Source organism: Sceloporus undulatus, chromosome 6 (assembly GCF_019175285.1).
Source record: "Sceloporus undulatus isolate JIND9_A2432 ecotype Alabama chromosome 6, SceUnd_v1.1, whole genome shotgun sequence".
Classification (NCBI taxonomy): domain Eukaryota; kingdom Metazoa; phylum Chordata; class Lepidosauria; order Squamata; family Phrynosomatidae; genus Sceloporus; species Sceloporus undulatus.
In genome coordinates, this window is record NC_056527.1 from 79377846 (window position 1) to 79404146 (window position 26301).

Here is a 26301-nt window from a genome sequence, read left to right on the forward strand (position 1 = left end):
CTGAGCTGTCATACTTTGGACATATTGTGAGAAAACATGACTCACAAAAGAGTTTATCGCACGGGGCCTAAACCGGTCCCCAGCGCGTTCTAACAGGGGCGAGCGGGGGCGCGCAAGGAACGCGATGGGCTCCGGATGGGGCCCAAAACACGACTTTATCGCACGGGGGGACGCCACAGCCGCCGCCGCGCGTTCCCATTGCGTCCCAATTCTGTTCCAGAGGGCGCCATTTCTGGGAACTGTTTAGGCCCCATGCGATAAACTTCTAGGAAAGACAACATTAAACTTTACAGATGGATAGATTCAATGAAGGAAGTCATGGCCCCGAGACTACAAGACCTGAACAGGAGTGTTGATGACGGTGTGACCTGAAGGTCTCCTTTCATACGGTTGCCAGAAGTCTGAGAGTTTGTCTACAATGAGGAAAAAATGATAGATTCTCCCCAAAGCCAGTGCTGGCAATCCTCATGAAGTGAGAGAAACTACAAGTTTTGGCCTGTAATGTAACCCAACTTTGCTCTGAACTAAGCAAAGTTGGGGGAAAACCCAGTGTTTCCCAGAAACACCAGTGTGACTTCATGTTCTTTTGGCATGCAGACAGCTGGATCAAATTCAATTGGGCTGGGCTCGACCCAGTTGTCCACATGCCAAGATCTACACCATTCCCTTCCCATGCAGAGTAGTGCAGGGAATAGGGATGGCTTGTTTTCAGAGCTGCTGCCGCTGCTCCCTCACAAACAGAAGCTCCATGTTTAACCTGCCTGATGTGCTGCTGCTGAGCACAGAAACAGGTGCCCGAACATCGATCAACAAGGTGCTTGGGCACCCGTTTCTGTCCTCAGCAGTGGTGTGCCAGGCAGGCTTTACATGGAGCTCCTGCTCACAAGGAAGCATCAGCACCTGCTTCAAAAACACACCACTAGCGCTGTCATTTCCTCATGGGAAGGAGCTCCCTGTGAAAGCCTGCCCAGCTCACCTGTAACATCAGAACAAGATGTCCCTGATCAATAAGGAGAGGTTTGGTTTACTTGTTGATCGCATGGTGGGGCACCCCATTCTGAACTCAACAGAAGTGATAGTGTGCTGGGTAGACTCTTACAAGGAGCTGCTTGGCTGACAAGGCTACGTTGGTGGCATGAGCACACAGGGGGACAGGTCAGTGGGGCTGTTGCAGTGTTGGTATATCTGGCCCATGTGCACAATGACATGGCATCACACTGTTAATGGTGGTCACTCTCATGGTTGGTCTGGGGCCATTCAGGGTATAATGCTCCACACCGGCTCTGGATTAAGTGGCCAGCATAGATGTGCCCAAAGTCAACTTGACAGCAGTTAATAACAGTTTCTAGTAAATTCATCTGAAGTGGTTTATCATATAACTATAAGACCATATGATATAATCATAAAAATTAAACTAAGGTTGTAATATCATCAGCAAAGGAAAAAGAGGAAGAAGGAAAGGAAAGGAAAGGAAAGGAAAGGAAAGGAAAGGAAAGGAAAGGTGATAAGGAGCAAGGTTAAAAGGTATTATACATTAAAACCAGCAGCAATAAAACCAGATGGTACACCTGTAGAAAAAAGTGTTCCTGTTTCTGAAAGAAGATGTGTGAAAAATGAATTTATTCATTTATTTACATAGCTGATTGGCATCCCATCTTTTTCCAGCCTGTCTAATTTCGATCAAGAGAGCAATCTAGACTTGTGACACTGTCACAGAAAAGCCTACCCTGCCTGCCATGTCCCCTTGACCTATCAGTTGAATTAGCACTCAGAGTGGGGCTTTCTTGTACTTATATTGAGCTGAATTCCCAGGCAGGAACATAAAGTACCAATGGTAACCACTTCAATGTGGCAGCAGAGGCAATACTATGCACAGATGCCATTGTCCTCCATTCTTTAGCCTAACAAAATTACTGAGGTAAATTTAATTGAGATAAAGTTAAACTCTGAAATGTATAAAAGAGCCATAGCCGCATGGTGGAAAGTGGGATACAGACTAGGACTAAATTCAGGGCAGTTTAGGTAAATATTGACTAATGTTTCATTCATTTCAATTGGATTAACACTGAACTTAGCTTTTCAAGAATATTGTAGGACTTTTCCTTACATTATCATTTTTTCCTTCTTCCTTACAGTCCTGAACTTAGACTACATCTCCTTGTACTCACCACCCATAACACTTTAATACACATGAATGAATGAATGAATGAATGAATGAATGAATACACATACAGGCCTGCGTATGTGTGTATGGGTGTGCAAGTCACCTGTCGACATACAGCTATCTCATGAATTTCATAAGGTTTTCATAGGCAATGAGGTTGAAAAAAGGATAACAATATTGAAAGGGTAGATAACCAACCTGGAATTGTACGTTTATCTAAAAGTTATCCTTTATTTTTTTATTTTTCTTAAGGGGAAACACACAGGCAGGATTCTACCCAATTACTTAGCAAACTTGCCTCTGCTTTTCAGTGTTCTGCCAAATGACTGCAAAGTCATTTGGATGAGCATCAAGCATTTAATACTTATTAAGTTCCAATTCCAATTATGCTATTAGATAAATTAAGTTTAATGAGTGCATTTACATTTTTATTACTCCTCCTCCATTGACACAGTATGACATTCACCCCACCATATTTTGAACTGACTACTGATTCAGAGTACAGACAAATGCTTTGTAATCTAATGCAACTTCCAGGGTGGGTTCCTTTTGATATAAGGTCCTCATTGTCAAAAGAAGAGAGGGTAGAACAGAAGTCTGGGATAGGGGACAGTGAACTACTGATTCACTAGGCCTGCTGACTTGCCTTTGATAGCCACTGCTATGCCCAAAGTGCCCGTCGCCCTCAAAACCACCACACATCTAGATATATGCTTGACCAGAAACAGCCAAAGGCTCTTCTCTATTGATGTTTGTGGTCTCCATACCTGTGCTTCATTTTAACAAGCTCTGAACTCATGGCTGCTTTGACTTCTGAGTGAATTGGTGCTCCTCCAAGAATTTGAAGAAAGAAAGAAAAGAAATCTGGGAGAATTCAGAGAGTTCCCTTGAAGTCAGGAAGAGGCAAAGCTGTTTCCTCACTGGGTGTTTTTGGTTCAAGGCAGAGGATTGCTCCTAATTAACCGAGTGAGCACTTAAATCCTAGGCCTGAGGGTTTCCCACCATGAGAATGTGCCAGATTAAGAAGGAAGTAGATTGTAATCCCTTTAATGTGAAAGAAGTTCTTTAGGCTTCTCCTTTTCTCTGGGAGAATGAAAAATCAAACCATGTTGATAAGAATGTCCTAAAACATAATAAAGATTCTTTGATCAACTGGTCCACCTGTCTGCTGCTTCAAATGCTCCCTTCCCATCATTTTGCAGATGAAAACTGGGACACGTGTGGCCAAGGAACATCCAAGTGTGGTCAAGAAGGCAAAAGTTATTCATAGGGAAGATCAGACAAGTTAAGAGAGTCTGAAACAGTTTGTTTCCACATGGGAAGGGATAGATTCTGCCCCTCCTTGCCCTCCCTCCCAAGTTAATGGAGTGCAAATTACGTTTTCTCGTTGAACTCAGTTTGCAGCATTTGAAGCTGAAGGCAAAGGGGGGAGAGTGGGAGGATGGGATAATAATACAGTGGAACCTCGCCATACGCGGGGGATCCGTTCCGCCTATGCTCGAGCCCCATTGTAAACAATGGGGCTCGTGCACGGCGGTGCGGAGGTGCGCGCGGTGCAACAGGCGCACGCACCCATTCATCTGAATGGGACGTGCCGCCCCTTCTGCCCCGCGCGTGCCCAGCGGCTTGAGCACATACGCTCAAAGCCGCTTATAAAAAGTCTGCGGATGCGGAGGCCCCACTGTAATGATAATAATAATAATTTTATTTATATTTCCCGCTTCTCTCAAGGATCGAAGCAGGATTATATCATTAAAAATACAATACTAATACAGATACAATCTATAAAATACTAATACTGAATTACAACATTCCTATTAGTTCCTTAAAATATCTAATCATCAAGAATCCTATAATCGTCTTCAGGGTGAAGCATTTATCATGGTCTTATACAGAATCAGGTGGCTGGCAGAGAGCCGTCTTAAGTGCCATTTTAAAGGTATCTAAGGTAGTAATAAGACGAATCTCCTCCGGTAGACTGTTCCACAATTTAGAGGCTGCAGCTTTAAATGCTCCATGGAAAGTTATTATTAACCTGGTGTTATAGTGTTTTATTAAATTCTTCCCAGATATTCTAAATGTGTGGGGCGGATTGTGTAGGGAGAGGTGTTCCCGCAAGTAACTTGGGCCTGAATAACTGGGACATGTGAAAAGCAGCTGAAAAAATGGGATGGTAAAGGATCCATGAGGATTGTCCCAGCCAAATTGGGACAGTTGGAGGGTACATTCACATTGACAGTGATGGGAAAGCCTCTTTGAATCCCCTGATTGGGAGAAAGGCAGGAGATATAGTAAATGAATAAGTAAATAAATCAATAAAGCAAAGCAATGTCGGGATGGGTTTTTCAAATGGAAGCAAGAAAGAGGGTCATCAGCTCTTTCCTTGTCTTTTGCTTCCTGGCCCAACTAGTTTCCAAGCTGCTACTGCCCAGTAAATCTGAACAGAACAAAATGGTGGGCAGTTATCTGTTGCCCATTGATTTCTCTCCTAGTTCAGCTTTTAGATCTGCTTTCCCTCCTCCCTGTGTTTTCTTTATTTGCCATGGATGTTACCTGTGGAGAAAGCAAATCTTATTAAAGAAACCAGCTAGTACTAAATCTTTTTCACTTGCACTCACAAAAATCATCCACCTTTGACAGCACTTCCAAATGAGATGAATAAGAGAATAGGGCCTCTCCTTTCACATCATAAGCTAATTCTCCATGAAGATAATGAGAAGTATACCTGAAAGGTATTCTATCAAGCAAGCTTTAGAAAAGCCCTCTAAGGAGGACTGAATTGCTGAGGAAATGTTCTGCTTGGAACTGCTCCTATATCTTTGCTTATAAAACGCCACATCTGAGCAGGAAGACCTCAATGATGGAAAACAGACATATCCCTATCCTTGCAGCTTACATTTTTTGAAATTCATGCACTGTGGAGGAAGAGAAGCTTTCATTATGCTTTGAGGGGATTTTTCAAATGAAATACAGTGGACCTTTGTTATACGCTGGGGTTTGGTTCCAAGATCCCCTGTGGATAACAAAATCCGTGGATGCTCTGGTCCCATTAAATATAATGACAGAGCAAAATGGTGTCCCTTATAAAAAATGGAAAATCAAGGTTTGATATTTGAAATTTATACTTTTTTTTTAACATTTTCAAACCGTGGATGCTTGAATCTGTGTATAAGAAATCCATGTATAAGAAGGGCTGACTGTAGATAGATATTGTAGGCAGTTTTGGGTAAAGACAGGGGTGTCACCAGGGGTGTGTGGACCATAACAGGTGACACCCTAAGAGGAGTGACACCACTGCTTCTGAGACATGGGCTGTGGCATTCACCTGCTTCCCTTTAAAATGCTTTAAGAGATGATGTGAGTGGGGTAAAGCTGTGTGGGAGGAGAAAGGAGAGACCCCAGGATTATTATTATTTTAAAAAAACCTAATTTCAAATTTCAGAAGTTTATTTTTTTAAAAAAATTGTTCTTTTTAAATTTTCTTTAAAAACAACATTTTACCAAATCTTCACTTCACCCACATGAAACGATGTATACGTAAATACATTCAGGTTGTATATATCATACTGTAATTTAAAAGTACAGTTTTAATTTTGCTAGTTGTTGATGTCACAACTATTACCATTACATTCAGTGATATACAGGAATTGTGATTTACGAGCAACATTAGTGCAAAAAGCAACAACAAAACATTACTAAGGCTTCTGCATGGGTGTCAAATGGGAAGAGGTCAATGGAAGGTGACACCATCAGTTACTGCACTGGGTGACGCCAACTCTAGTGATGCCACTCGGTACAGGCAATCTGTATGCGCATTGTACAGTCACAAATAACAAAATAGGTACTAGATTTCTTTTCACTGATATCACTGATGTTACATAGTGGCTGAAAACCTGTCAACTTAAGTTTCCCTTACAGTGTACATGTTCTGTGGAAGTTGGTATTCCCATCATCCTTCTGCAGAGCCCAAAACCTGACCCCAATGTATCATACTGCCTTCGAAATGCCCCCTCCACACCCTTCATCTTGGGGAGCAGGCAGGATCAGAGACACCTCTAGCTACATCCCCATAGCCAGACATGAAATGACTGCATCAGCTTTTAGATATCTGGAGGACCCCAGCAGATCACAGCACCACTACAATAATTTTACATCTGGCAATAGGGACATAGTCACATCTATGAACTGCCCAAGCCCCACGAAGCACTGAATGGCTATGGGGTGTGGGTTTAAGGTAAGAAGATAGTGGATCAGCCTAGCATAGGTCCACATGCAGAACTATTATGTTGCAGTGAGCCATATTGAATTACAGACACAGTGTGTTACATTGCTCTTCTTCTGACCAATATACACTGCTCTTTCCAAAAAAAAGGTCTGACTCTTTCCAAAGAAATATATCTGAGATAAATATCTAGGTTTTTCTTTTTCCTGCATTCTCCTTTTCTATTTGTTTGCTATTTTTTCCCGATTACTGGCCCATCATATATATACATGCATCCAAAGAACAATGAGAGTCACCATGGTGTAGTGGTCAGAGCACTGAACTACAACTCTGGAAAACAGGGTTCAAATTTCTGTGTGGCTGTGGAAACCCACTGGATGACCTTAGGCAAGAAACCCTATCTCATCCCCAGAGGGAAGCAAAGGCAAAAACCCCTTTGAAGAAATCTTGCTAAGAAACCCCCATGTTCACTTTAGTTAGAAACAACTTGAAGGCACACAACAACAGCAACCCAAGGAATTACGCAACTGATTCCATAGATAGATTCCAACCCTTCCATTCCAGTAATGGAAGGGTGGGAATCATGAGGCCCTCCAGATGTTGTAGGACTGCAATTCATAGCATTCTTCACCACTGACTGCCATTGGTAGAACTACTGGAATTTGCAGTTTAATTATATTTGGAGAGGCGTATGATTCCCACCTGTAGCCTAATGTTTCTTGAACTATTTCTCCTTTTACTTCATGGCAAAATTATTTTGAAATATGAGAAACATTTCAAAAGCCAAAGGTACTACAACATAGAGGACTTATGTTCCAAGGAGAAATGCCATTGGGCTTACCCAAGCTCTCAGGTATACTTAAAGTAGCTGTTTCAAATCCCACCCATTAATAATATGTACCAAACACTTGCTTCAAACTGTCTTAAACACTTGCATCTGAGGAAGTAGGCCAAGTCTACAAAAGCTGATGTTACAATATCTTTTGCACAGTTAGTTTCATAGGTGCTACAAAATCCTTTTGCATACTGATGTTCCAGACTAACATGGCTATCTGCTTTATCACACTAGCATGCAAACAGGATTTAAACGAGAGTTAAACTAGAGAAAACCAGGAAATGCCTGAAGTTTATCACACAATGTTTCCTGGTTTTCTCTAGCTTAACTCTCGTTTAAATCCCATTTGCACGCTAGTGTGATAAAGCATTATGACTCTGAATTGCTTAAATGCAGTCCTTATCAAATGCAATCCTCATCGAATTCCTTCAAATATTCACAGCAGAAGCTTCACATTGAGATAGGATTGATTTTCCATATTGAATTGCATTTTTCTTCTAACAATATGCTGAGAAACCATTGAAGGGGAGATTTAGAATCATATCCCTGAAATCAGTTAACTTGAGGTTCCAATGCTGCATAAAGGGTAGAATGTTCTTATGCTTCCTTGGAAACACTCCAACTTCATAATCTAGGCCTCCTCTAACCTGGTTCAAGCAACACTGCCAAAATGCCAGAACAGCAACAGTCAGGACTCCAGCTCAGAGGTAAGAACTATTTAGTTTTACTAGTATAGAATAATTAGGTTCTGAAGCACACATTAAATTTACTTACCAATAGTTTCATTTGCTGGGATGAGTCATTGGGATGAGTGACCATCCACTGTGATAACTTCTCCCGTTGTTTTCTATAGCAATCACATAGAACATTTTAGGTAGCAACTTTGAGCTTCCATAACTTTGCAGGACTTTGTCCTGTTAGACATTTGTAGATTTAGAGAGGGCTATTCCAATAAGGTAAAAACACTAATTTCACTACCAACAGTCAAGAAATTATTTGTGTTTATAAAGCAGTAATACCATGAAAATGTGGGGAATTTTTTTTTCTTACTACACTCAGCCCTTCTTGTACACAAAATTTTTATACATGGATTCAAGCATCCACGGTTTGAAAATGTTCCAAAAAAAGTATAAATTTCAAATATCAAACCTTGATTTTCCATTTTTTATAAGGGACACCATTTCGCTATGTCATTATATTTAATGGGACTTCAGCATCCACTGATTTTCTTATGCACGGGGGATCTTGGAACCAAACCCCAGCATATAGCAGGCGTCCACTGTATTATTATTAGAGGGCACTGGAGTAGCAGAAGAAATGCCCAATAGATGTTGTGCAAGTATTGGGAAGTTTGAATGACCCACATCTGGCCCACATGTTGCTTCTGTTGTTAGCCCAGTTAACAGGATAACATAGGGCCCAAACAGACAGACCAAAATAAAACTGCTTCAGGTGACTTTGGAGGTATGCAAATGATGCATGCGTCCTAAGAGGCCAGAAGCCATGCCAAAGCCACACTCCAGTCCTAAGGACTGAAATGCAGCTTTGGTGCAGTTTCTGGCCTCTTAAGATGCATGTGTCATTTAAACAGCATACCTCCAAAATGACCCAAAACAGCTTTATTTTGGCTTGTCTGTTCAGCCCAATGGCCCTTTCCAGACAGGCCTCATCACATGCTAGGATTGCCTCGAGGCACTTTGCCTACATGAGGCCTAATCCTAGCATGTGATGAGGGTGCAGTCATGGCGGCCTCCCATCCACACGGGGGCCGCCATGATTATGTCACGCACATGCCGCCTCCAAATGGAGCGGCGTGTGTGTGATGTCATTGCGCCATCCCAGGCCGCTTACGGCGGCCTAGGCACGGCACTGGAAGGAGCTCCAAAACCGAGCTCCTTCTGGGGAAGCGCCTCATTCCTGCAGCCACCAAATGACTGCAGGAATGAAGCCAGGAGAAAGGGTCCGAACAGCTCCTTTCTCTCCTGGCTGTGGCTCCCAGGGTGTCCTGGGGCATGATGCCCCAAGGAGACCCCTTTTCAGGACCAGGGAGGAGTGGCATTTTGCCGCTTCTCCCTGGTCCCGAAAAGCGCCAGATTGGGGCCTTTGGGCTGCCGCTGTGGCTGCCCTGGCCCCAATCTGTGCTTCAATTGAGCGGCTGCAGGCCCCCCAAAGGGGAGATCAGTACCCCGCCAAAGTTACAGTAATCTGTAAAAACCACGCATAGAACCAAGTCAAGCTTTTCATGGATGAACACTATTGCATAGACTAAGCTGTGCTTTGCAAGCAGGAAAGTTGTTATATAGAACTGAGCTGTTTTTGTTTTTAATCTTGGGACGTTAGGTTCAACATGCTCTAAGCCCCAGCCTCAGATAGAACACTGGCCCAAGACCTTTTCTAAATTAGAATTTAGAAAAATCAATTCAGCAAAAGGCCTGCTTTGATATCTGTCTCCTTTTGGGAAGAGAATGGAAGTGCTATGAGGGCATGTAGAGTGGCATGGAGAAAGCTGCTATGCTTCTGGCTGACTTCACTTTTCTTTTCTTGTGTGGTAAAGTCCCAAGATTAAAACTGAAAACAAAAAAAGAATTGCAAGGTTGGAAAACTTTCTACTACATTTTAGGAAAACAGATGCCCTATCAGAGAGATGTGTAAAATGCAGAAAGTATCTAGTGAGAGTGCTGCACTGGAGGGCAACATATCTGAATATTTCAAATAAATATCTAAAGAGTGAAATAAAATTTGCTGGACGGATATTTGCTACACTTGAAGTTCTCTTACAGATCTGCCACCAACTTCCAGCTCTGGAAAATTATTAATTATTGGAAGAGCAAGGTCTGCAATTCTGAACAATGACTAAACTCTTCTCAGTCTACTAGATTCTATCTGCAAAGAAGTGCAGTGATCAAAGAAGCGATCATTCATGCACTTAGTTCAGCAAGGCTACTGACACAACTACAAACCGGGAGTGGGCAAAGTGTGACCTATGGGCCACATGAGGCCCCAAGGTTTTTTTTTCCAGTTGGGGCCTTAAGTCTCCCCAGAATTATTATTTTTTAAACCAATGGCATCATAGTTTGCTGCCAAAATTTGGTGGTAAACTATGAAATGTGCTATAGGAAATGGATAAAGGAAGTACAGTGGGCCCTTGATATCTGCTGGGCTTGGTTCCAGGACACCCTCTTCATGGATGTTCAAATCCCATTAAATACAATGGCATAGTTAAATGATGTCCCTTATATAAAATGGCAAAATCAAGGTTTGATTTCTGGAATTTGCTGTGAATGGCTGAATCTGAGGATAAAGAATGTGGATAAAGAATCTGTGGATACGGAGGGCTTACACTCAATGAAAAACAAAACTGATGTGACGTTGAGCCTGAATTTGGAGGGAGTGCTCCACCATGTGGTGAAAGTTATCCAACAGTAAGAATGTATTACTATAGTCTCCACCACGCACCGGTTATGCATACTGTTCACTGTATGGGAAAGGCTACATTTTGAGTGCTATAATTTTTGGGGGCTGTGTCAACTGATAAATCAAAACTCCCCCAGACACATCTCAAATCATGATGTTGTAGATATGATTTAAAATTTTGTTCCACTTCTCCCCAATCACCTGTATTTTGGCAGAAACATTGTAGCATTTGACTGTATCTCTTTAAAATGCAGAGATACAGAAAAATGCTTTTTTTATTTTAAAAAAATGGTTTAAGAGATGGTGGCAGTGAGGAGCCCCCCCCCCCCAAATTGTTTTTAAAATTAAAATTTCAAAATTTTTAATGTTTAATTTTTAAAAAAATATATATTCTTTTAAAGCTTTTTAAAAAAAAACATTACATTTTAACCAAATCTTCACTATGTATATGTAGATACATTTAGGTTATGCATATGATATTGTAATTTGAAGATATAATTTTAATTTTTGCTAGCTGTTTATGTCATAACTATTAACATGACATTCAGTGGTACATGGGAATTATGATTTACGAATAATATTAGTACAAAAAAGCATTGATAAGGAGTCTATATGGTGTGAAATGGGAGGAGGAGGTCAATGTGGGGGGGGTGGCACTATGAGTGATCACACTGGGTGACACCAATGCTAGGGACCCACTAGTATCAGCAAGCAACGATGCGTCTGCCAGTAGCGTCTCTGCCAGGGGCATCACCTAATGTGGGGAGTGGAACTTCCAGAGGAGGGGCTTATGGGATGGGGCCAAAAGGATAGTCATCCCTCATGCCATCCAAGTCACTGCTGGACTTGGAAGGCAGACTTCCTCTTCCCCCATGCTTTCTGAGTCCACGCTGGACTCAGATCCATGCTGGACTCGGAAGGCCTTCCTCTTCCGTCCCCAAGCTTTCTCCCTGGATAGGAAGCTTGGAATGGAGCAGCCTTCAAGGGCATGTTTGTGTCCCTCCTAAGCCAAAGGGGGAGGAAAGCCCAGCCCTCTTCTGGGTGTCTCCTGGTGCAGTCTCAACCCCCCGCACCGACCCAATGATGCCATTGGTCTCTGCCATTTTTATGTAGAAACCATATATTTTACAAAGGATACTCTTCATGAGGAACGTAAATAATGTTCAGACATCAATGATGGAAAGCACCAAAACATCTGTAGTATGTTGTACCTCTAAGACAATCTGTTAATGACTAAACTGCCATCTTCCTTTATGCCAGGCAATCAATGCAACATGACAGACATATTGCAGAGAATTTCCCTTTCCAAGGTGAGGCCCAGGTTTGTTTCAATAATCTTCTTTTTTAAATCTTATATAGGCCACTGGCCTTCAAACCTATTTGAAGAGCTGAAGGCAATTTTTTAAAAAATGTTATTTGAAATAAAGGGTGCTACTCAGATTTGAATGGATACATTTCCCCAACCAGCAGATACCTTGGAGGCTCACCCAAACATTTCATGCATGCACACACACTCAAAAATTGAATTTACTGTACTGAATTTCTCCGCTATCACTATTTTGTTGCATACTTTCCATGCAAATTGTCACCCAGAATTTGATCACATATGGAAATATAAAGGAATATCAGAGGAAAAGGCTGATCCTCAAAGGACACTTGGCTTCTAGACTGAAAATGTCTCAGTGGGCCTGGACAGACCGGCCAAAATAAAGCTGCTTCACGCCACTTTGGAAGCATGCTGTTTAAATGACACATGCATCTTAAGAGGCCAACGCCACTTTTCAGTCCTTAGGACTGGAATGTGGCTTTGGTGCAGCTTCCGGCCTCTTAGGACACATGCTTCATTTAAACAGCACACTTCCAAAGTGGCCCGAAGCAGCTTTATTTTGGCCTGTCTGTTCGGCCCCTGTAATTTTGTGAGGAGTATGGAAGTTGTACTGCAGGGTATATGAAAGACCTTCTATTAGACATCTTTGCTTTTAAATCTAGGACAAAACAAGCAGTGCATGACAGTGAATTGCAATAGAAATGTAAAATTAATATGCATGTTTTTAAAAAATAAAGTGACTTATGCTGCTGACTTTTCAACACAAACTTTCTTCATTGGCTTATCTTTCCCTTAATAAAATAATTGTTTACCTTTATGTAATAGGTAAGAAAAAATAAGTTGTGAAGTTGAAGGCTTTCATGGCCGGCATCCATAGTTTTTTGTGGGTTTTTCGGGCTATGTGGCCATGTTCCAGAAAAGTTTATTCCTGACGTTTCACCAGCATCTGTGGCTGGCATCTGCCAGCCACAGTTGCTGGTGAAATCCCAGGAATAAACTCTTCTAGAACATGGCCACATAACCTGAAAACCCCACAAAAAACTATAAAAAATAAGTTGCTTCAAATATTTACTATTTCCTTAAATATACACTTCAATGGACAGGTCTGCTGTTTCCACTGAATTTCCCTCCATGAATATTCATCCACCAATATCAATCTATGAAGATGTTTCTAGCCAGATGGTTTGTTTTCTTTGCATGTTTATATACCATGCAAGTGGCACATCTCCTGAGGGGCTGGGTATCATTGGCAAGTTATGTAAACACACAAAGAAAGTTAAATGGAAACAGCAACATGTAGCTAGGCTGATATAGGACCAACTGTGGAGATAGTGGCAGCCACACCGGGAAAGGGATGTGTAAAAGATTGTTTTTGAAATTTTGTTTTCTTCTCACCAAATGGGAGAAAGTAGTGGCTCCGGTTTGGCTACTTGGATGGTAACCAACAAGTTTGTTTGTAGATGTGGACAGAATTCTTTAATTTCCAATTTGCTCTCTCACTACCAAACTGGTTAAAATTCTTTACTAGCTTTTCATGTATAAACATGGCATAGGTCATGCCCACTTGAAAAGTTTTGCAGTAAAATGCTAAACAAATTACACTTTCTTGTCAATGGAAATCTTTCATTTGCCCATTGCAAGTGGACTTGAAATCATTCAGAGTTACAAGCAGGATCTTCACATGTCTAAAGTTAAAAAAGAAGTCACACATTGATTCAGTAGTATTTAAATGAAAAATCAAAATGCAGTTGTGGATTGGCCTTTTTATTCTTAAATATTTTATTTTAATTTAATAAATATTTAAATATTTATTATTAAATAACTGAGTCTAAGTGGACATGCTAGACATTTACCGTTTTAATTTCTTTATTAAGATAGTGTTTTAATCCATTGTAAGTCCATTTATAATTTTATAATTTATAATTTACTGTTTAATAATGGCCCCATACAGACAGGCCAAAATAAAGCTGCTTTGGGTCACTTTGGAGGTATGCTGTTTAAATGATGCATGTGTCCTAAGAGGTCGGATGCTGCAACAAAGACGTGCTCCAGTGGGTTTTTTCTCTTCATGAAGCATTTAGCAATAAAACTTTGTGTATCCTTCTTAAGAACTTAAAGCATTTCTTCATTCTACTATTTTAGTGTGCAACTTGAAAAAGAGAATCTTACTAATGTGAATGCTATGTTTCTCCACTCTCACTCCCTGTATCTAGCCACCTGTGGACCAGGGTATGTACAGTTCATTGTACATATCAGACTATAAGCCATATTCTGAATACTACCAGCATCCACCTGTCATGGACCGCTCACAGGTATGCAGAGTATTTTTTCAACTTGCTGTTGTTGCTGGGTGCCTTCAAGTCATTTCTAACTTATGGTGACTCTAAGGTCACCCTATCATGGGATTTTCCTGGCAGATTTCTTCAAGAGTACTTTCATGTAGTTTATTTACAGCTACATTGGATATATTGTATTTTATTACATACTCAACTGTATTTTTCTGATGAAGTTATCTTTGTTAAAATGCCTTGTTGCCTTGCAATATACTTATAGAACTTTGAGCAAGACAAATGCTTAAAATTGTACTTTGCTAGCAGCAAACTCTTGACTGAGATCCTCGACAGACTGGCATCAAAGGCTGGCAATGGGGCAGAGCGGGGGTGTGGAGTCCACACAACGCATGCCCTGACTCCGTCCCCATGCCGGCATGATGCCGTGCGCTTCACCACACAGTGGGCAGTGTCACGGCGCTCCTCTGTTGCTGCGTCCAGATGACGCAGCGCCAAAGGAGTGCTGAAAAGTCATGGCGCCGGTGGCTGTGGTGCCCTTTCTGTGGTGCAAAAAGGAGCCCTTTTGTGGGTCCTTTTTGTGCCTTGGAAAGGCCATGTAGCTGCCATGTCCCTGGCCTGTTACAGACTGCCAAAATAAAACTGCTTCGGGTCTCTTTGGAGGTATGCTGTTTAAATGATGCATGCATCTTAAGAATCCGGAAGCTGCACCAAAGCTGCACTCCAGTGCTTAGGAATGGAGTGTGGCTTTGGCGTGGCCTCTGGACTCTTAGGACCCATGCATCATTTAAATAGCATACCTTCAAAGAGACCCGAAGCAGCTTTATTTTGGCAGTCTGTAACAGGCCCCTGATCCGGTGCTGAAAGGGGCAGTCTGTTCAGCCCCTGAATCTACATTTAAATTATTCCTGTCACTTGTCCATTGTGCTAAAATAAAAATACACCCTTTCAACACTTGCATTGTGTCCTAATGGAACCCATTGTCTATCGTGTTTGCTGTCCTTTTCCCCTCCAAGAAACAAATGAGCCCTGAGCTCTGGGGGCAAGTCTTGTCTGCTGCTGCTTCTAGGAAAAAAGAACTTTAGAAGGACTCAGCCTATCCATCTATTTGCAGCAAGGATACACTGCCAAGCAGCCACATTTCTTGAAGGGGAAATGTGGTGTTACTCGATGTGCTTCTTAGTCATGCTCAAAATGGAAAACATTTTGGAATTCCTCCTAGACAGACGTTTGAAACATAGGACATGTCTTGGAAAAGAAGGACGTTTGATCACGCTGGCCCTGCTGAGAGGAATCTTGTATAGGCACACAGGGATTTCAGCACCAAACAGACAAAAGCTTAATTGCAACAGCAGATCTCCTCTACTTCTGAGAAGCAAAAGAAAGGGTAGAAGAACGGACAATTGAGGGGGCTAATAGTGGGAAGAATTTCTGCATGACAGCTCCCATGATGCGGAGTACTGTCTTTGCACACTTTGGCCAGAAACTGTGACCAAATGTGGCTGGAAGAGTAAGGAGAGGCATGAGTTTTCTAATGATGCAGAATGCCACCAATGTAGGAAAGAAACAACAGAGATTTCAACTCCCCTCACCCCCGGCCTAAGAATTGCTTCAAATTTAAATTGTCCCTTCTAATAAATGAACATGAGTGAACAGTGTGATGCGGCAGCTAAAAAGGCCAATGCTATTTTAGGCTGCATCAATAGAAGTATAGTGTCTAGATCAAGAGAAGTAATAGTGCCACTGTATTCTGCTCTGGTCAGGCCCCACCTAGAATATTGTGTCCAGTTCTGGGCGCCACAATTCAGAAAGGACATTGAGAAACTGGAGCGTGTCCAAAGGAGGGCGACAAAAATGGTGAAGGGTCTGGAAACCATGCCCTATGAGGAACGACTTAGGGAGCTGGGGATGTTTAGCCTGGAGAAAAGAAGGTTAAGAGGTGATATGATCGCCCTGTTTAAATATTTGAAGGGATGTCATATTGAAGAGGGAGCAAGCTTGTTTTCTGCTGCTCCAGAGAACAGGACCCGGAACAATGGATGCAAGCTGCAGGAAAAGAGATTCCACCTGAACATTAGGAGGAACTTCCTGACAGTAAGGGCTGTTCGACAATGGAATGCACTCCCTCGGAGGGTGATAGAGTCTCCTTCCTTGGAGGTCTTTAAACAGAGGCTGGATGGCCATCTGTCAGGGATGCTTTGATTTGGATTTCCTGCATGGCAGGGGGGTTGGACTGGATGGCCCTAGTGGTCTCTTCCAACTCTATGATTCTATGAAAAGATGCTGATGATGGCATTAGCCCAAATGTAAGGTATCATCAATGGTAACTAATTACTTCCAGATGCCAGAATAGTTACATGTCATCTCCATTACTGGAGGCAGTATGCTTCTGAATATTAGTTATAGAGGGAAATGAGACAGAGGCTTCCCTGTAATATACATTATTCCATACAGAGATTTTAAAGATATTGAAAGAATCAGGGACAAAAGTAATATTCACAGTTTTTCATTCAGAAAAATTGATTTCCTAACACTCAGAGACTCCCCATTGGGAAGAATAACCAAATTCCCCTGTTCCGAAGTGTTTTACACAATTTTCTCCTAGTATTCAACATCCCAAACTGTTGAGTTGGGATTATTATGCAGAGGGGGGAAAATCTGTCCCAAATCCCTGTTTGAATATGGGGATAACCCTTGTTCCAGAATATTCTTTTTCTTCTGTAGTATCGCAAAAACTATTATTATTCAGCCTTGTATGTGAGTATGAAATATTCAAGGATTGGCATCCCTATTAAGAACAATATAGATCATGAGTTGTTTAATTTGAGACAATAGCTAGTATAGGCATAAACTATAATTGTTTATTATGACTACAATAATGTCATTGAAATAAAGAATATAAGATTTCTAGGCATGTTACAATATACTTACAATAGTATAATTGAGTAAGGGAACTGAATAATACTTTATATGTAGCATATAACTATTATAATAGTTAATATTAATGGCTGAATGATTTGTTTGGATTTTTTTTTTTTTTAGATCTTCCATGAATTTTAAACAACAGTAAAATACATGCTGCTGATAAGGCTACATCCCCCCAATAACTTCATTAAAGATAATTTCATAATATCTTTTGGATTAGTTCTTGTTTTCTTCAGTTTGATTTGTCTCTTTCTGTTTTCACCCATGATCCTTTCAGGCTGTGCTAGCTGTGGCTTTATTGTCAGCCCCTGATGCAATGCCCTGATGCTGTGTCTCTGGATAGCTCTTGATAGCATCAGCTTTCCACAGTGCCTCGCACAAGTTTCCACATACATTTTCTTCAACTTTTCCACATTTTGTTGTACTCCAGCCTGAAATTGAAATGGATTGAATTTGCATTGTTATCACCTGATGCATACCAGTTATTCAACAGTGGCCCAGTACAGACTGCCGGAAAGTGGCATTCTGGGGGCAATTTTAGGGCTTGGGATTGTGGAGTGACCGCGTGGTCCCAAGTCCTAGTGCGCAGCAGTAACACCATCATGGCAGCCTCCTGCCCACCTGGGGGCCGCCATGATGATGCAAGCATGGTGCATCATCCGCATGTCATGGTGCCGCAGTTGCATCATCAATGCACTACAGTGCGCCAGTGGCACACTCATGGTGCCTGCTGCACGTTTTCAGCGGGTTCTTTTTGTTGCAGAGGGAGGCCGCATGGTTTGGCTGCTGCGGCATCCCTCAGGAGGAAAAGCAGGCAGCTCCAGCTTGCCCTTTTGGGGTGGTCTGTCAAGCTCCAGTGTGTACATAACCCAGTCTGGTATACAACACTACTTTTAAAATAAATATTCACTGTTGCCAAAGGACCTTGCATTTACAGTATGTGAGATCATAAGGAATCTTATCACCCACTATCCACTATTTATATGCAGTGGCGTTCCACACTAGGGTATCACCTGCTGTGGGGAGTGGGGCTTTGGAGCAGAGCCAAAAGGCCAACTCCCTGTCCCACATGGCTTTACTCCTGAGTAAAACTGTGCAGTATACAGATAGGGAGAGCCGGATCCTCTCCCTCCCTGCCATCAGGGATGTTGGGGTGCTCATCAAGTGTCATCCCTCTTCTGTAGTGTCTGCACCCCCTTTGTGACATTACTGTTTTCATGTCTTGCTTATACAGAAGCTGAAACTGGAAGCCCAACTGAAGCAAAAGGAATTTGCAAAGCCTGTTGAAAAGGAGCCTGTAAGATATGTTGAAGAACCTATTTGTCAGGAGGTTGTTCCACCTTATCCTATAAGAATGGATCCGAGGGTGTCAAAAGTCCAAGGAGCTCCACTAGTGTTCCAAGAGATCCAAGACGATCAAAGGAATGACACTCCTCCTACTGAGTCAAGTCCAATCCACCCAAAAGAAGGCGAGAGACTAGATCAGCAAACAGATGGATGCATCCTGCAAGGTAGATAACCTGTTGTTCTTTACAAAATTCTTAGCAAATTCTCTGCCCTTTGGATTGGATTAGTGAGCCCTTCATTTATATATAGTTTAGAGTTCAACATTATGAGGTATTAGGGAAATGTGTGGAGAGCCTGTTTGCTAGAATTCTCCATTGCTAGAGTATCTGTTGCACCAACCCTATTACAAATTGGAATAAAGACACACCAAGATCTGCATTTTCCCTTGAGGGTTTGGAACTACCAATTAATAATAAACTTGTCAATCACCAGTGAATTAGTTCAATCCATTCCTTTCTTCACCTCTCCTTCCTAAACATGTGCATTATGAAAACACAATCTGACAAGCAGGGCAAAACCACCAAAACATTTTGATGTTGAAAATATCAGACAGGTAGCTTTTTTAAAAAAAGAAAAATAGTTTATTATGTAACAGCATAATCCCATGCATGCTGATTCTGACACAAGTTACCTAACCTTCAGTGGGGTTTATTTCCAGGTTAAAAGGGTATAGTAAGCTAAATCAGACAATTCTAAACAGAAATGCAAAACTAACTTGCTAAACATAAGCGTCATTATTTGCAGCATGAGTGCAGCTGTAAGCAATAACATTTACATTTCTATACCACTTATCAATGAACTCAGCACTCTCTAGGAAGTTTGCAATCTGTAAGCCAATTATGCAACAAGCTGGGTACTTGTTTTACTGATCTACAAAAGGATGGAAGGCTGAGTCAGCCTTGGAGCCCTGGGATTGAACTCACAACCTTGCGGCTGCAGTACTTGCATTTAACCACTGCGCCACCAGGGCACCATAAGGATTGGGCAAAATGAATACTATGCTCTCCAATAAGAATTCTGCCCCCCCCCCCATGACATCTTCCTTCAGTCTCCAAGTTTCTAACTTTCCAACGAGTGAGACATGAAATATAGTACCTACCTAGAACTCATATTTGCTGTGTTCATGTTCCATTGATAACTTTGGCCTGTTACAGACTGCCAAAATAAAGCTACTTCGGGTCTCTTTGGAGGTATGCTATTTAAATAATGCATGTGTCCTAAGAGTTTGGAGGTCACACCAAAGCCACACTCCATTCTTACTGCAATGCTAGAAGCATGGGGACTGAACAACATTTAATTGCGAGGCAGTATTTTTATTTGGGAGGCATACCCTCATTTTGAAACCCTGCCCAGAGATTAAGTACAAAATATCCTCCTTGTATCTGGCAGACACTTGAGCAATGAGAGAAAAATTATTTGCTAAAAAAAGAGATAAATAAATCTGTAAGAAATTGTGGATTTTTCCCCCTAAAGTGAGACATTTATTTTCTCAAGCCTTCCTCCACAACATGTTCCTTCTTAAAGGCCCCCATAATTCTTCATGTGACATATTTAGGGGTCTTCATAAGAACATTGGGTCTGCTTATGAGTCAATACAATATGCTTGCCAGATAATTTGGCAGAGTGTGGTGCCTCAGCCTGAGTGAATCCATTGGAAGGTAGAGCTGATCCAGGAGCAATCGTGCTGGCCATAAAAGAAATTTCAAACCCCATACAATGGGAATATCTCTATTGAGGCAATCAAAAAGGCAACTTTTTAAAAAGCTGTTTAAGCTTTCAAGACAATCAAGTCCCTTTGTCATATAAAGATATTAAAATATATGCAGGAAAAGGGGTAGGAATGACCTTATCTTAAGGTTATGATCTCTGCTTGTATTGAGATGTTGTGGGAGGAACATCTTCCATAACAGATACCGAAATGAGAACTCGGCACCAAGATACAGACACCGAGATGAGAACGAACAAAGCAGATATGTTCCTGGACACTACTCCTTTAACACAAAATGTAGTGTCAACAACACAAATAACAGAAAAAAGAGGGATAGATTCCCACAACCCCAAAAGGGGAAAGCCATTCAACATGTTTCAGCAAACTTTTATTCAAAGCTAGGAAAATGCACATGTGAAATGAAGCATACAGGCTAGGTAAGCCTTACATAAGTAAACAAAAACATTTGAACCTCATAGGGACCACTTGAACACTTCTTCCAAAAAATATCTAGGGATGATTTTTTTCTTTCACCAACTTCCACTCTTCTTATAGTGGCCAAACCTAGAGATCTATGCCTTTTTGAAAACAACAACATGCTGTTGTTAGCTTCTGAAGCAGGCTTATCTGCTCTCCCTTTTTGTCTCTGTTTGCTGTTCATGCACACTCAGCAAAGGATTCTGTTGTAAGTAAGTACACATAGTGACAGTAGGGTTGCCTAGATTACAGTCCCATTTTTATCCAACTCATGCTTTGTTTATTGCATTGTGTACTGCAAATGTGCTGCTGCAACCCAACAGTTAAATGCTATGTTTCTCTAGCCTGCCACAATCCTCCTCCCAATGCCAGTGCTGCTACAAAAGTTCCAGCTAAATAGAGGATGAGGAAGAAAAGGAGGTGGTACCTATAAAGTCTCCATAAGTGGAGCTTCATTTAAAAAAGCTTTATTAACAGAGGTATGCCTGCACTGTGTTTTACTTGAATGGCCCAGCTGCTTTTCTGAACGTCCCTGTTTGTAGGAACAGAAAAACCTAGAGGAGGTGATAACATTTGTCTCTCCATTTTGAAAACATAAATAGCCCACTTTGAAAACTCAGCTTTCCTGTTCCCAGCAAGTGTAAAGGCCATATTTGAGAGCCTTGTTGAGACCATGCAACCTCTTTCTACTGTAATATTTTTATACAACATGCGGACCTTGTCTGTAGCCACACTGCAGGAATAAAGCAGTTGGACACCACTTTAACTTGCCATGACTTTATCCTCTGGAATCCTGGGATTAGTAGTTTGGTAAGGTTTTCACACTGGCCTGTCAGAGAGTTCTAGTGCCTGACCAAACTACAAACCCCAGGATCCCACAGGATAGAGTAATGGCAGTGAAAGTGGCATCAAACTGCTGTATTTCTGCAATGTGGCTACAGCCTAGATGACTTAAAAATCAAGCCACTTTCCCTCCTCTTTTTTCTCTCTGCCTGTTCTTTGCAATATCTGGCTGATGCAGGGATCTGATGTTCTTGAAGGTTTGTATAGATTTCTGTGCCTTTTCAGTGGTCTTGATAAAGGTATTGTCACAATATGGCCCAAAGGGTCAAATCAGATAGCATGCTTGGTATATATTTAGAAAAGATGTTTCCTCAAATGACATCTGTTTGTCACAGATATCTCTGTTACTTGTATATAGCATGATACGTTTTGTAATTGGTTATTGGAGGGACACAGGTTTTAACAGACACATATCTCTATGAAAATCACATTGTGGGAGGAAAAACAGACAAATAGTAAAGAATCCCCTTCCTCCAAACCAATCAAAATCAATCAATCAATAGAACATAGGTATTTTTATTGGAAAATGTTGTAATAGAGACCTCATCTTTTCCAGCTAACATAGATGGACCCTGCTTCAAGCAAGAACAGGGCCAGAACTGGAGTGATTATCAACAATTTCTCTTGGAATCACGACGATCTAGTCAAGCACAAGTTAAAGAAATTAAGAAATTGAACCGGGAAACATCTGTATTTCCAAAAGGTCAGTTAAAATTAAGTCAAGCACACAAAGTTGGTAGGATTCTTAGGGTATTTTGACTCCTCACAGCCCACATTTGGAGTACCACTAAAAACCACACTGAAAAACGTATAAATCAAGGTAAAGAAGTAATGAAAAACATATAAATATATAACCATAACATATATGTTGTGACACTGCATTTAATGGTTTAATATTTGATCTTTTATTAGATTACATCGGCAGTACAGAGGCAAGTACTTACCAAAGGGATTACAAATACTGGCCTAGAGACCGCAGTGGATATTCTCGAGCAAATCGGAATTTCTCCAGCCTTTTCCTTGAAGATTCCTACTACAAAGGGTAAGAAAGACTAAAGCAGGATCTTTTCATGAATTTACGTTCATATTCAGAGCTGAATGCAATTCACTACAAACACAAGTTAGTTGCAATTGATTTCCTTTCCAAATTAGTGTAGACAGAACTTTTGTGTCCTGTATTTTTGGATTGTAAGCCTGAGGGCGGCAGGGAAATGTCTAATGAACAATTTGTAAGCCGCTCTAATAGCCTTTTGGCTGAAGAGAAGGGAAATAAATACATACATACATACATACATACATTTATATTGCCACTTTAACTTAAAAAGGGATACTAGTACTTCTTTTGTAACTGCATCTTTTTAGTTATGTTTACATCTAGAGACATGTGGCCTCACTAAATTATGTAGGACTATCAAATACAGTTATCCCTCCATATTTGCGGCTTTGATATTTGCGGATTTGATTATTCACGGGGTTCATTAATATGTTCTCTCTAGGACTGTCTAGGTCCTCCAGTGCAACTCTGTGGTCAACTTTAACTAAAAGTTACACTGAAAGACCATTTGTAGCTACTCCAGTGCCATTCTATAGTCAGTGTATGTTGGACATTGACCACAGAGTTGTACTGGAGGACCTAGAGATTCCTAGAGAAGTGTCCTCTCAGGTAAAAACAGTGTTTTTGTTATTTGCGGTTTTTCCATATTCACAGGGGTCTTGTTCCCCTAATCTTTGCAAATATGGAGGGAAAACTGTAGTTCAGATGCTGACTTGGATCATGCCTTTTGCTGCTACTTTCAAGTAGATCTTATTTAAGTTACCATCTAGTTACCGTTCAGACAGAGATTGTTAATTTTTGAAAATTGCTAGTACACTGATAACTAACCACTTCAGTAGGCTGTGGAACTAGCTTCCCTTTTAAAAGTAACTTTTTAAATTCCTCCCAGTTCTCCTAAATAGCCTTGGCCACAGCCTAAAGTAAGTTGAAGATTCTCCAGACCAAATTAATGATAGTCTCTAGCAAAAAAGAAGCAAGGAGGCCACAGCTGACTACACACAGTGCTTTTTAAAAGCCAACTGACTTCCTCCTCACATATAATAAGAGCTTCTTTATTTCATTTACTGGATTTATATTCTTTTGTGGTAGCGTTATGGAAATGAGGAAAGGAAATGAGGAAAGTTTAAAAAAATAGCTGAGCCAATATTAAACCTTAAACCTCACAGAATCTTAATCTCAGCCATCAAAATCAAATACAGTACTTCTAGCAATTGTCCTTAGAAGGACCTTGTTGTCTTTTCATGAAAATAAGTGGCATCACTGAGAACAAAGGAGTACAGTTCTCTGATTTGGCCACGTAGATAGTACAGATAAGAGGGTACTGCCCACATTTGTCTTTTGATGCCTTCCTGAACGGGTCATTACCTTTCCCTCTGCTTTCTTTTGTAGCCACCCTTGGATGTCAGAATATATGGACAACTATAATATTTTCCTGAAGAAGTTACAATGGTCTACTCGGAATCCTGTGTCGTCTTTCTGCTCTGCAGTGAAGCCTATACCCCATCTCTCCCATGGGATGCCCTCACAGACTCCAATAGCAGTGAACACAGCCCTCTGAAAAGGAGCACAGGCACCTGGCAGCCACAGTGATTATGGTATGCACTAAAATTGGCCTCCTAGCATGATTAAGATTGCCAAGAAAAATTTGGAGATACACGTAATTCCACTTTATGGTGATGCAGTCGTAAGGTTTTCTTGGCATGATTTATTCAGAAGAGGGAAATTATCACACATCTTAATAACGTGACTTATCTCTCCCGAACTGAAGTCTAGTTTGAGCTGCATCTGGGTCCTATTGCGTGTATTTTGTCACCAAATCTGCCATCCAAGTACATGAGTACAGCCCAGGTCCCTTAATGCGCTTCAGGGGCTGTTTTTCAAAACTGGAAAGCTCTCAACTTTGAAAAATGGCTGCCGAAGCGCATTAAGAGACACAGGCTGCAGCCAGGCTGTACTCGGATGGCGGATTTGGTGACAAAACCCATGCGATAGGACCCGGATGCAGCCTGAATTAGACTTCAGTTCGGGAGAGGTAAGTCGCATGATTAAGATGTGCGATAATCTCTGAAGTATCCCATTGCTTTCCTATGCGGCTGAGAGAATGTGACTTGCTTGGGTTTCTATGGCTAAGAGAGGATTGCATTCTGCTCTCCCAGAGTCCTGTCCCAACACTCCAATACCTCACCATCCTGGATCTTTCCAAAGTGGACAAGCCCCTAATTACTTTTGAATTTTACTTTGAAAGGCCTTTTTGGAAGCTTACTGTAAGATTTCACTCCCTGCCCCCATTTGAATGCCCTTCTCTTACCAATCTTAAAAACCTCATTCTTCAACAAAGGAACAATGGATAAGTAAGAAATAATGCAATGAGTCATTTTTGAAAGCATAATGAACTACAGCAAGAGATTACTTCTTAAACACTAGAATGAAAAATGGGAACAAATTACCTTTACTTAAAAAAAAATAAATTCAAGATTTGTGAGGTTTCAAAGTGTCAAGCTAACCACAGCGGAGGAGAGGATAATGCAAGGCAAACTCTTGATCAAATTCAACAGAGCTGTTCTTATACCCTTTTGCAACTAGTGTGATTTGGGCTTGTGTTTGTAAGAGGATGACAGGACCACCCAACACACCTGCCACCTAATAACCTGCTTTTGATATTGGAGAAGAGATTTTAACACTTGGAGCTGCACTGGAGGCATCCAAAACCTTGGGGACACCTGCTTGTCTTTTTTTAAAAAAATGTAGGAAAGTGAAATGTACATCTCCCGCCCCCCTTCTATATTAAGGATGGTAAGGAATGTAGAAGGAAATTCTGCCCTCATTTATCCATTTGGTTCAACTCTCACTGTAGCCAAGAACTCACGGGGTGGGCCTTTGTCAAACCTGTTATTTCTCCTTGAACCCCTAAGTCCACCCATTCTGAAATCTGTGGGTAAATAATACTCAGCCACCTAACAGGGTTGTGCTACTATTGCCGTGATAAAATGTGCAAGTGCTTTGAATCCTGAAAGTATTCTCCAGTGCCTTGCAGAAGTATTCACCTGCTACATTTTGTTGTGCTGCAACCTGAAACATGGATTTAATTCATATTATTACCACTTTATGTACATACAAATTCAACACAGTAAAGGTGCAAAAATATTTTTAGTGGGCCACAAAAGTATACAATAAAGCTATACAAATCCTAAACGTTGCCATGACAGACTACACTGACTTTGTAGATATTTCCTTTTAGGTTCTGACTGCATTTCATGGGGAAATGCCTATTGATCTAGACTCAGTAGAGTTTTTTCAGCTGCACTAAAGGTTGTCATTTCATTCTGTGGGATTTTATTTTATGAGGAAGGAGAAACACAGGAAGCAGATCTTTTGATGTTTGAAAACTTATGCCTTTGCTGGTTCAAAGAAATATCTGTTTGAACCAGATGTGGATGGGTCCTGCCTCAAATAGATGGATATATCCATCCTTGTTCTAATACTCTTTGTAAATTTGATCATTTTAAAGCTGTGGCCATCCTGTGATGGGGCAGGGGATTCCATAAGTTATTCATGTACTATGTGGCTCCTTTCTTTATAGTATGGCATTCATTTCCATCACAGAAGCTGTTATTTCAGCTCCTGAAAATGCCCGTTACTGAAATGCCTTGTTTGTCTACATCCGCATGTTTCCCCTTCTTGACATTCATTTCCATTC

At 41.1% G+C, this 26301-nt stretch overlaps 1 protein-coding gene across 1 annotated transcript; it reads left to right on the forward strand.

Moving 5' to 3' along the window:
* The first annotated feature begins 7832 nt into the window (after positions 1 to 7832).
* Positions 7833 to 24162, forward strand: LOC121933629. The gene is made up of 7 exons (XM_042473610.1): positions 7833 to 7928; positions 11896 to 11945; positions 14176 to 14274; positions 18410 to 18686; positions 22107 to 22253; positions 22463 to 22592; positions 23994 to 24162. Exons 1-7 carry the CDS (start codon positions 7892 to 7894, stop codon positions 24160 to 24162), a joined length of 909 nt encoding a protein of 302 aa, XP_042329544.1. The 5' UTR covers positions 7833 to 7891.
* The last annotated feature ends 2139 nt before the right edge of the window (positions 24163 to 26301 follow it).

Excerpts from the sequence above, each read along its gene's own strand:
- LOC121933629 (XM_042473610.1), top strand. The coding sequence starts at position 7,892 with ATGCCAGAACAGCAACAGTCAGGACTCCAGCTCAGAG. Across the intron at positions 7,929-11,895 it reads GTCAGGACTCCAGCTCAGAG|GCAATCAATGCAACATGACA; the intron begins GTAAGAACTATT and ends CCTTTATGCCAG. Across the intron at positions 14,275-18,409 it reads CTGTCATGGACCGCTCACAG|AAGCTGAAACTGGAAGCCCA; the intron begins GTATGCAGAGTA and ends TTGCTTATACAG.